The 12,500-nt window shown below is 33.0% G+C and overlaps 1 protein-coding gene across 1 annotated transcript in view; it reads right to left on the bottom strand.

The window, feature by feature from the left end:
• The window catches only part of LOC136855294 (neural cell adhesion molecule 2-like), a 37,884-nt gene that overhangs the window by 7,147 nt on the left and 18,237 nt on the right, over positions 1 to 12,500 (bottom strand). Inside the window, 4 exon segments of the mRNA XM_067132199.1 lie at positions 508 to 613; positions 2,204 to 2,339; positions 3,678 to 3,832; positions 7,337 to 7,496. Of these exon segments, the coding sequence (XP_066988300.1) occupies positions 508 to 613; positions 2,204 to 2,339; positions 3,678 to 3,832; positions 7,337 to 7,496 (557 nt within the window).

Here is a 12,500-nt window from a genome sequence, read left to right as displayed (position 1 = left end):
TTGTATGCCAGAAAGGGAGTTTTGTATATTCAGTCCGGAGGAGAAAAGAATATTTTACAACTGTGATAAAAATACAAAACTTGGGGATAAAAGCATAGGCTCTTCGTGAAACACCATTTTATGTGATCGCAAACAACAGACACACACACACACGTATATATATATATATATATATATATATATATATATATATATATATATATATATATATATATATATATATATATATATCATAAAATGCATCACGTAATTTTCATCTGCATCTACCAGTATATTCTTTTTTTTCTAAATCTCTTTGTCGAAGCAATAATGAAAAACCATTAAAAAAGGATCAACTTCAAGTTTTACCATCTTACCTTTCATATTTCATCTCCCAAAACCGTAAACCTTCTCTGCAACAAATAATAAAAAAAAACTTTTTAAATATCCTTCTGATACTCGCACCTGTTGCGACCACCCACCTCATTCATGTCCCGTACATCTAAAACCAAATTTCCTCTCCCTTACCTGAAAGTCTGGGTAAGTCCTCCGTCCGCACCTGGTTTACAGGTGATTAGCAACGACCCGGCTGACTGGTTGGCTAACACGCAGTCGTGAACGCTGTCTGGAGCTCCTGGGGAAATGAAGGCAATAACATTTGTGATATTGATTTTGCTGGGAAGTTATTGATAACAGTTGCTGAGACCTGCAATCAAATAGTTAGTGATCAGTTTTATATCCAGTTAGTCTCTGATTTCGAAATGTGTCAGTGGTGAAACAGGTTTTATGAATGCTGAATGGGACCAATTTCACGGGGTTCAAGTTTAATCTATATTCGACTTTTCTACGCGATGTTCAAATCGTTTAATAAATTTTTCAAGTAAAAAAATCTGTAGAGAAAGATTTGTCTACAGATTTAGATTTGTTAGAAGTGATTCTGAATGCATTTTAAGAAACTGCCGAATATAGATAACACTTTATTCGCAACCAGACGTAATGATGATAAATTCATGAAATATAAACATTAGAGATGTTCATATATCATCAAATTATCCCAATAACTCATTAAGCAGAATCAGTTGCATTTAGAAATATGCTACCGAAAAAGGATAAACATTAACTCACGGTAAATATGCTGATGAAATATAAGCACAAAAGTAAGTCAGATATGAACAAATGATCCTAATAACTCGTTGCACACAATCATGAGCATTTAGAAATACATTAACGAAAATACTTCAACATTAACCGAGTTTTCCTCCACTTTCCTCAAATATTCTAAAGGGATCTAGGCTACAGACCCCAATGCACGTCTGAGACCCCTATTCAGAATTAATAGCCTGAGGAACGAAGCTCATATGGACTCGAAAAATGGACCAGAAAACATGGAACACATCCATTGAGGAACTGGAGCCAAAAATTGAAGGAAATTCAGACCGAAATAGGATTTGCTTGTTTCATGGAAGGGCGAGAAAAAACTTCTCGTATTAATTGGGGGGAATTTTTGCGGAAAACTAATCTGCAGAATTATTCCGGGGTTGAATGGCGAGAGAGAGAGAGAGAGAGAGAGAGAGAGAGAGAGAGAGAGTGTATTGCAGATCATTCTAAATACTTTTTCTTCAAGAGAATAACAAACACACACACACACGGAGAGAGAGAGAGAGAGAGAGAGAGAGAGAGAGAGAGAGAGTTATGGGATCAATCAAAATACATTTCTTTAAGGGCATGATGGCGAGAGAGAGAGAGAGAGAGAGAGAGAGAGAGAGAGAGAGAGAGAGAGAGAGAGAGAGAGAGAGAGTGTGCAGATCATTTAAAATATTTTCATTCAAGGGCATAATGGATCTCCGTCTCAATAAGTAAAAAACGCTGTTAAAACCAATGATATGAAAATAAACACATCACAGCCGAACACTAATTGAACGTCCTTTAGTAAAGAGTATATTGATAAATTCAGCTCCCGAAATATGCGTAGGAGCTCTCCATTTCAGAGGAATGCAAATGAAATGAAATCATCAGAACATTTCTGAATATCAACTCAAATAGATTCTGCACGCAGGCATATATTGGTCTAGTTTTTCAGTGGTTGTTTACGAAATACGGCCACCAGGCATTGATTTCTAAACAGACCCACACACAACATAGCGCGGAAAGCAACTTCTTTTAATTACACTCCGTGTAATTTTCTCGCCCGTTGGCACATGAACTTTAAACACCTGAGTCTCACCTGCCGGCTGCAGAGTAAAGGCACATGGGTCCTCTTGCCGCCCCACCAAATTCGAAGCCCAGCAAAAGACGGTTCCGTAGTCCCTCGCTGAATAGGCCACGTATCGCAGCGTGGATTCCAGGCCGCTGATTGTATACTGATGGAGGGAGAAATTAAGTGTATTAAATACAAAATCAGTAAATACTTCGGCAAAGATACTGGCTGAGTAGTTTTGTGAACTATTATCATACCTACGTTTCATATGGGGAATTATTACTTTAAAAACACCTATATATTGCTTTTAATTCTATGAAAGCTATTGAACTGAAATGATTTTCAGATCATATTATGATTACACAGTACCCTCAGCAATACAAGCACACATATATATATATATATATATATATATATATATATATATATATATATATATATATACATATATATATATATATATATATATATATATATATATATATATATATATATATATAAAACATATATATATATATATATATATATATATATATATATATATATATATATATATATATATACTATATATATATATATATATATATATATATATACTATATATATATATATATATATATATATATATATATATATACATATATATATATATATATATATATATATATATATATATATATATATATATATATATATATATATATATATATATATATATATATATATATATATATATATATATATAAGATCTTTAGGAGCAGTGTCCTGTTAATGTAGACTTCAGAGCCCAAACTATGTAAATAGAGCAAATCAGTAAAAATAGCTTAACGTTTTCTTTAATAAAAGAGGTGAATGAAGGCACCTAGGACATCCAAACTGAAAGCAACTAATATTTACTCCTGGCAGCCGAAACTGCGAGCTTCCGAGCCCAGATATGAAGTCTAGATCGATGGTATAAATTAGATCTTACAAACTCCTCTAGAAGAATAAGGAACATACATCCACTGGACACACGGGCCTCCAAAAAGGGAGACGTGGGACCCATTGCAAGAACTATCCATTAGAATTTATAAAAAAGATAAATAAAGGACATAAACACTATGCCATTACCTCTAACATAGATAACAGGAATCATTCCACTAGGAGAAATTAAAGCACCTTTTAATGATATGGTGAACAGAAATCTCTGGAAATCTCCAAGCGAGAATCATGCAATTAAAAGAACTATCCTTGAGGATCATGCGTCAATAATACGAGTGAAAATATATATTCATCCCACAAGGAAATTAAAAATAAAAAGGAAATGAGAGTTTAAAAGTTTAAGCCAACGAAAGTTTTGATCAACATTCATGCAATTAAAAAGAACAAAGAACTGTCCTTGAGGATTCTTATCGATAATACGAGGGACAATATCAAAATAAATCCACAAAATGCAAAAGAAATGAGGACTAGAAATTATAGAAGTTTCAGTCTCAAAGCCTTTGATAAACACTCGACCCACCTCATTCTTCCTGAAACGCGTCGAATCCACGGTGTTGTTGAACAGCCAATAAAATGTCACGTTTGACGGATAAGCGTCGACTTTGCACCGCAGTGAGACCACTTCTCCTTCAACTGCAGTCACTGTAACCCGCCCTTGAGCACACATGGGGACGTCTGTCCGGAAAAATTGCAGAAGAAGAGAAACTGTGAGCTGACAGATGTCAGATTCATCTCCTCCATTTGGTGAAAGTTTGAAGTAATGAGATACCAGTGTAGGCTTACATAGGATATGGTAATTCATGATTCTGTTCTTAGTTATCATGGGATTAGTTTCTTCTAGTAATGTACAGGTTGAATTATATATATATATATATATATATATATATATATATATATATATATATATATATATATATATATATATATATATATATATATATATATATATAGAGAGAGAGAGAGAGAGAGAGAGAGAGAGAAGATATCATGGTGATCAATACATAACTGCGCACTTAATATACAAGACGTAACAGAATCATAACACTTGTCTAAAATACCTTTGATGACAGAAAATGGCATATGTACATAAAATAGATTATCATCACAAAATCTTGAAAGAATTAAGCCACGTTCTTCTTGTCTATAGTTGTCAATGACGGACACAGACAAACAATAAGTCATATCATAACTACAGAGCAGTTAGTTACCTTGATAAAAAAAAACCCATCACCAGGAAAAAGAGGACACGGGGAATAACTAACATTAAGGAGAGGTATTTCCGAAAACTGGATTTAGGAGATAAGAGGATTACACCAGAGACTGAAAAAAAAAGGAAAACGAATTTATCCTCTCAATTTTTACTCGAAGCGTGAAGCTCTCCTGGTGTCCCAGGCAACGATGTTTTGAAGTTTTTAGATACACTTCCTAATAGGTTTGTTTTTCCGGCTCTGAATACTGTTGTGTCGGAAGGGATTTTAAAATGGGGGTTTTTTATGAAGTACGTGTGGACTTCTAAGCTAGTGTTTAGGGTTCCGTTTTAAAGGGAATTAAATTTTATTCAAAGTATTTTGCATGTTTAGGAGAACTGTACCTTGAGAAATGATTATCTAACACTTTGACTGTTTTATAGAAATGTTTGTAATAGAGTATTCACAATGTATTTTTCTTGTAAATATATATTGTATATGGCCATGAGATGAAGTTATTATTGTTATTATTATTTAATTGTGATTCATATCTTTCAAGGTATATAAAATCTCTATGAATGTTCAAAGAATTATTTGATAAATAACGGGATCCTCTTTTGTTTCTGTACTCACAAAACTTTTACACTAAATTTTATTCATACTCAGAGACCTCTATATTAGGTTTTCCATCCATGTGAGCATTACTCTCTAACCCTTCGTCTCTATTCTGTTACATACAAAAATGTCTATTAGATTCTGATTCATTATAACCTTTTTTTGGAATTCATATTTGCCTGTGGTAAAAAATATTACGAAAAAACATCAAGATACAGTGGCTGTTGTTATATTGAGATTATTTAAATAGAAAAGAAATAGATAAAGATATATATATATATATATATATATATATATATAAAATATATATATATATATATATATATATATATATATATATATATATATATATATATATATATATATATATATATATATATATATATATATATATATATATATATATATATATATATATATATATATATATATATATATGTACGTGTGCCTATAAGAATATACACGTTATGACTCGAATTCTCTCTTGTTTAGAATTATCAAGCAAGTATTCCAGTCATCTTGAATATGGTAGCCTATCCTCACGCCGGCGGAAAAAGGCATTCAGTAATAAAACGGGTAATATAAAACCTCATTTGGGATGCTCATTTAACACACCACCCGCCTCCAGCATGCGCAAAAAAAATTAAAATTTTATCCTCGTAACTGAAAGAAAAAAAGAAAAACAAGTATAAAAACTTAAAGTTTCTTCGGCTTTGATCCGAGTTTTCTGTACAGCGTATGATCAAGCCACCGAAAATAGATCTGTCTTTTGGTGTTCTCGGCATAATGCTGTATGAGCCACGGCCCATGAAACTTTAACCACGGCCCGTTGGTGGCATGTCCTACATCGTTGCCAGACGCACGATTATGGCTAACTTTAATCTTAAATAAAATAAAAACTACTGATACTAGAGGGCTGCAATTTGGTATGCTTGATAATTGGAGGGTGGATGATCAACATACCAATTTGCAGCCCTCTAGCCTCAGTAGTTTTTAAGATTTGAGGGCGGACAGAACAAGTGCGGACGTACAGACCAATAGCCATTTCAATAGTTTTCTTTTACAGAAAACTAAAAAGGTTGGACTGACATCAAAGGCGCGAAAAGAAAACTCAATTCAGTCTCTCACGCTCAGAACAGCCTGTACGAAATGCGCATAAATGCCAATTTCAAAGTTTTCTCTGCAGAATTCGGCGCAAACTCTCTTCTTTTTCACATAAATATTGCAATGCCAGCTCTGCTTGGCTTACGCATTTTTACGCAAAGATGCGTTGGCGTGCCATTTTGCCTAATAGAAATGGCCAGTGACCTTTATATGGCTTCCAGTATTGGAAAAGGTGCACGCGACTGATGTTGACGAGTTAATTGAAGAGTTTTGAGGTATCTGGCTGCAGTATTGGTGGACCAGGGTAGCATATAGTAATATATATTCATGTTTGCTAAAGCCTAATGAAAATGTCAGCTTTGATTTTAAATTGATTTAGTTGATTCATCTATCATTATGGATGTATCGGTTTTGTGCTTTTGGAAATTATAGAAAATAGTTTTGAATGGTGGATTTAAATTTGGTATATCCCAATAATTTTACTTTCGGTTTCTGTATAAACGTCTTAAACGTTACTGGTGAACAAATGAGTCACTGAAGTACTGTGCAATGGCCTAGATTTATAATCGGCATAAAATTCATCCCTCTACCCACCTAAGACCTGGGTAAGCTAGGAGATGGATGGTGATGACTCAGCAGTGAACTTGTGTAACTAACTAAATACCCCACCACAGTAACTGTAAGATCACATACCAGGTAAAAATACATCAAGAACTGAGCGTGAATAGAACTCATGACAAAAACAGGAAAATTTACTGAGGATTGTTTCCCATTCTCTACACATGTCCAAACCATTTCAAGACACCAATTCATCCTTTCAGATAAGCTAGCACTTTCATCACTTTTACATATTTCCATTTTTTCATAGTTTCAGTACCTTTTACGTCACATATTACACAAAGAATTATAAGAAATGCATGCAGAAGTCTATTTATAGAGAGGAAAGCACTATTTATGTTCGTCGATTTACTTTGGAAGAAATATAGCAGAAAACGGTAAAATTAGACTTCGAAATATGTCAGTGTAATAGGCTTTTTCTTACTCTCTCTCTCTCTCTCTCTCTCTCTCTCTCTCTCTCTCTCTCTCTCTCTCTCTCTCTCTCTCTCTTGAAATCCAATGAAGAGGTAAGTACATTTTACAGCTGCCAAAGATTTCATACATCTGTGATTCAGTACGAATGATCATCTATCATCACAAATTCAACCAACCCCTCTAGGGTTCCTGACACCTAACTTTCAAACCCCCAAATATATCTATGTCTTTATTTACATACATTGAATGCTGAGGTTCAGGGGGTTGCTGGAAGTGGTCGCCACGGAATTCGTGGCCCTGCAGGTGTAGGATCCTGCGTCCTGACGCTGGACTCCTTGTAAAACCAGGTTATTTCCTCCCACGATGATCCCCGCGCCTTTGTTGTGGCGGACTTCGTTCTCCTGGAAAGAGTGTTAGGAAATTGTGAGATTGGGTAGTACTTTTTTTTCTGTCATGTTTTACAGTCTTCGATTGTTGGGTTGTTAATAGATGTGGCGTGGTAGTTATTATAAAAAAACTGTGAAATTGAGCCATTTTTTTTCTATTTTAGTCTTCCATAAGACAAACTCTTTACAATCTTCAAGTGTTGGATTAACAGATGTGGTTTGGAAGATATAAAAAAAGTGGAATTAAACCATCTTTATTTTTTTATATTGCAGTTTTTTCATAACACAAATACTTTACAATCTTCAGTTGTTGTATTGTTAAAAAATGTGGTGTGGAAATTATTACATAAAATTTGTGAAATTGAACCATTTTTTCTTGTTTCAGCTTTTTCATAACATAAATACTTTATAATCTTCAATTGTTGGATCGTTAGCAGACATAGTATGGAAATTAATAGAAAAAATTGTGGAAATGCAGCATCTTTTTTTAATTATATTTATTTTCATCCGTAAGACATACTTTATAATAATCAGTTCTAGGATTGTTAACAGATAGTATGGACAGTTTTGCAGAAATATTTTTTGTTATATATTTCGTTTTTTTCATAAGACATATATTTTATAATCTTGAACTGTTGAACTGTTAACAGAAGTGGAATGGAAATTATTACAAAATGCTGTGGAATTGAACAAACTTTATTTCATAATATTTTTGTTTTTTCATTAGACACAAATTATACAATTCAAATTTGTTGATTAACCTTTTATCAGACGTAGTACAGAAATTATCAAAATAAATGACAGCTGAAAAAGAAAAACTTTAAGACCTCATTTTGTTTTAAATCAGCTTTTATAAGACATTCTTTATAATCTTCAACTGTCGTATTTTTATCAAACGTAACGTAAACATAATTACAAAAAGATCCCAGAAAAAAAACCATAGGTTTTATCACACAAAACCAAAACGCCTCTTCAGGTCATTGATGCAATCTTATCAAACAAAACATGAAAATGATTACAAAAAGGTCCCTTTCGAAAAATCCAGATCTTTAAAATAGAAACCGAAATATCCTCTAGATCATAAGATCCCCCACAATACACCGCCTCTAAAATAGGGAGCAGAAACGAATTGTCATTTTCCCTCCGTTGCTAAAATCTTCCGTGAAAAGAGAATTTCGCCCTAAAGTTGAAAAGCCCAACTATTGCTTGCTGGAGGCTTTAGTTTCTCCCGGTCTCACTTTTCCATTTGGAAATATTTGCTAATCCGCCTTTCGTTTTCTCACCATTATTCCGAGTGGCGTTGTATTCTCTCTCTCTCTCTCTCTCTCTCTCTCTCTCTCTCTCCTCTTTAACTGCTGACTCTGACATGAACCCGTCACACGATTTTAAACATCCACAATATTCGTTACATCGTATACCTGTACAGAGGCCTAATCAATACCACGTCAAACCCCCGTACATATATCATGCATTCTCGGGGTTCTTGGGTTTTAAAACTCTTCCTTGGCAATATTCCGTGTTTTGGCATCTATCTATCTATCTATCTATCTATCTATCTATCTATCTATCTATCTATCTATCTATCTATCTATCTATCTATCTGTCTATCTATCTATGTAGATATATATGTATATATACATGCATATATACATATATACTTATATATATATAATTTATATATATATATATATATATATATATATATATATATATATATATATATATATATATATATATATGTACATAAATTTATATACCGTATATAGATATATTTAAATATCTATCTATCTATCTATCTATCTATCTATCTATCTATCTATCTATCTATATATATATATATATATATATATATATATATATATATATGTATATATATATATATATATATATATATATATATATATATATATATATATATATATATATATATATATATATATATATATATATATATATATATATATATATATATATATATATATATATATTATTCAGATAAATTACAGATGTTTCACTAATCCATTTCATTATGCTCAAAATCAATTTGTAAACTAAAAGCGAACATTGTATTACACTGGAAATGATAATAACATTAGCTATATGCAGCGTCTAGGTAATCCTTAAAATCAGTCGAATCTGTAATACCCTCATAGTTAGGAGGAAAATATGAAGTAAACAAAACTTAATCTAAATACTTTATCCTCTTTGTACGTAGTTATAATTTTTTTTATTTCACAATGCATTACTTGAATACCATTAAAAATCACACACCCGAGTTGGTATTAATGATAATTGCGATTGTGAAATCAAACGAAAAACTATTATCATGCCTTCAATAATTATTCAGGAATGACGTGGATTAATGATTTATCATTTCTTTTGGTGCTAAAATAAAAAAAAAAATCTAGGATGAAATACATCACAGGAATTCGCACAAATCGTATTTTGATTTGTGAATTCATTACCGTTATGTATCTGTGTACTGTGATTTGCATCACAATAGAAATGATTAATTCTTCGGTGTATTCACCGAATGGTGATTTGAGTATTTAGGGAAAACGATGCAAAAAAAGGACCATTAGAATTTAAAAATGTATTAAGAAATGGCTAAAGCCTTTCAGCGCTCCGAAAAATTTTCCATTCCAAGGCCAGAGAGTGAAGAAAAAGATTGAGAGAGAGAGAGAGAGAGAGAGAGAGAGAGAGAGAGAGAGAGAGAGAGAATATAGCTAATTTTTCTGAATTCTAGCCTTCGCTCCCGCGCTCGATCTAATCTATTTCCAGCGATAGAGAAGAAGGAAGAAAAAGAAAGAGAGGGCCTCGCTTTGAAGAAAACGAGGAACCATGGGGATAATCTTTACGGGGTCATTTGGGGTGATGCTTGTCTTCCTCGTCAGAAATTATCATCACTCGAAGGACGTCGTATGTCCCTCAATATAGCTTCCTCCGGAGGGCCTCTGGCCCCGGGGAATGGTTTGGTGTCTGCTGAGGTCCCTTGCCAAAAATCAAGCAGCAAGGACTTGCCAGTGTGTCTGCATGCGTCTGTATATCTGTGAGTCCAAGGCTAGTCAGTGTTAAAGAGAATTACGCAAAGACAGTTTCCTGTGAAGTGAAAGGTAAGACAATGCGAGACACAGCTTTCTTTATCGCTGATTCGCTGGGAAAAACAACCTGACAAAACAACTTTCCCGGGGGAATAAAAGGGGAAAAGATATTAGGGTAGATGTGCAGGTTGGGGTCCTCCTTAGAGCCAGCATGGATTATTCAGCTTTGATTTCTCAAGGGCACAAGGGGGACGAAGGCTGGAAATGAGAAAATTTAACTGTATCTAATTTCTTTCCCTTTCTCTTCCCCCCCTCTCTCTCTCTCTTTCCCTTCCTCATCATCTCTGTCTTCCTCCTCGTCACCTCTCTCTCTCTCTCTCTCTCTCTCTCTCTCTCTCTCTCTCTCTCTCTCTCATTCTTTCTGAATCCTGTTTTACAGGCAAACGACTTTTTTTTGTCCTTTGCTCTTAATTTTCAGCGAAAAGTCATTAGCATGCAGTAATTATATTAAAATAATTTTCTATCTAATTGCAAATGGACAAACAATTAACAAAATAAAATCCTGCTTCATAACTTATCATTTTAGTTCACGTTTCCCTCCCCCTAATGTTTATGTTATTTTTCTAAACCCTTATTATATATTTCTAATACTCTGCTTCAGAACTATTTCTGCAAGACGAAATGGTCATACCTGATTGACTGATAGATTCATTTTTCTGTCACGGATTTTTACGTCATTTGCAGAAGTATGTACTATAAATTTCTAGTACTTTGTGCAACTTTACCATAGGAAAATTCTTAATTCTTAATATCTTCCTCAGAACTATTTCTGTAAGGCAAAGGCATCATACCTGACTGATTTACAAATTAATTTTTCTGTCACGAGTTTTATGGTGTCCAAAGTTATCTTTATAAGAATAGTTCACTTGCTATCATGATTTTTATGTTAGATATTTTATTGTCGTTTGAAGCGTGCAGTATTATACAGCAACCGGAAGTCCACTGATCTTCCTGCGCTATTCATGAGCGTAATAGGATTGCTGTAATCTATGAATAATAACCAAAAGATTATGGGAAACATAAACATGTTAATATCTATAGTAAATAACCCTCTGTACATAACACTGACAAAGGACAGGGAATTAACATGAAAAAACCCCACTTTGTTAAAATAAGCAGAGTTAATGCTTTTGGGTTCACTGAAGCATAAAGGGTATTATGTTTCCTTTTATAAAAATGGAACTGTAAATGAAAAATGAGAGAGAGAGAGAGAGAGAGAGAGAGAGAGAGAGAGAGAGAGAGAGAGAGAGAGAGAAGAGAGAGAATCAAAATAATACTTTGTATTGTTTGTAACATTCGATATTTCTTTGTTTATTATTGATTATTTAATTTAATATTTTAGAGAGAGAGAGAGAGAGAGAGAGAGAGAGAGAGAGAGAGAGAGAGAGAGAGAGAGAGAGAGAGAGAGAGAGAAGCAATATAATACTTCAAACTGTTTGTAACATTCGATATTTTTTGTTTGTTATTGATTATTTAGTTTGATATTTTAGAGAGAGAGAGAGAGAGAGAGAGAGAGAGAGAGAGAGAGAGAGAGAGAGAGAGAGAGAGAGAAGTACTGTTTGCAAACTGTTTGTACATTCGATATTTTTTGTTTGTTGTTGATTATTTAGTTTGATATTTTAAAGAGAGAGAGAGAGAGAGAGAGATAATACTTTCAAATCTTTTTGTAACATTCGATATTATTTATGTTTCTTTTTTAATTTATTTTTGTGATATTTTTTAGAGAATAGAGAGAGAGAGAGAGAGAGAGAGAGAGGGAGAGAGAGAGAGAGAATCAAAATAATATTTCAAATCTTTTGTAACATTTGGACATTCTTTGTTTCTTTTAATGTTCTTTTTTGGTGATATTTTATATATATATATATATAATTTATATATATATATATAATATATATATATATATATATATATATATATA

This window comes from Macrobrachium rosenbergii, chromosome 31 (genome assembly GCF_040412425.1).
Source record: "Macrobrachium rosenbergii isolate ZJJX-2024 chromosome 31, ASM4041242v1, whole genome shotgun sequence".
Taxonomy (NCBI): Eukaryota; Metazoa; Arthropoda; class Malacostraca; order Decapoda; family Palaemonidae; genus Macrobrachium; species Macrobrachium rosenbergii.
This window is presented reverse-complemented; position numbering and strand designations above follow the sequence as displayed.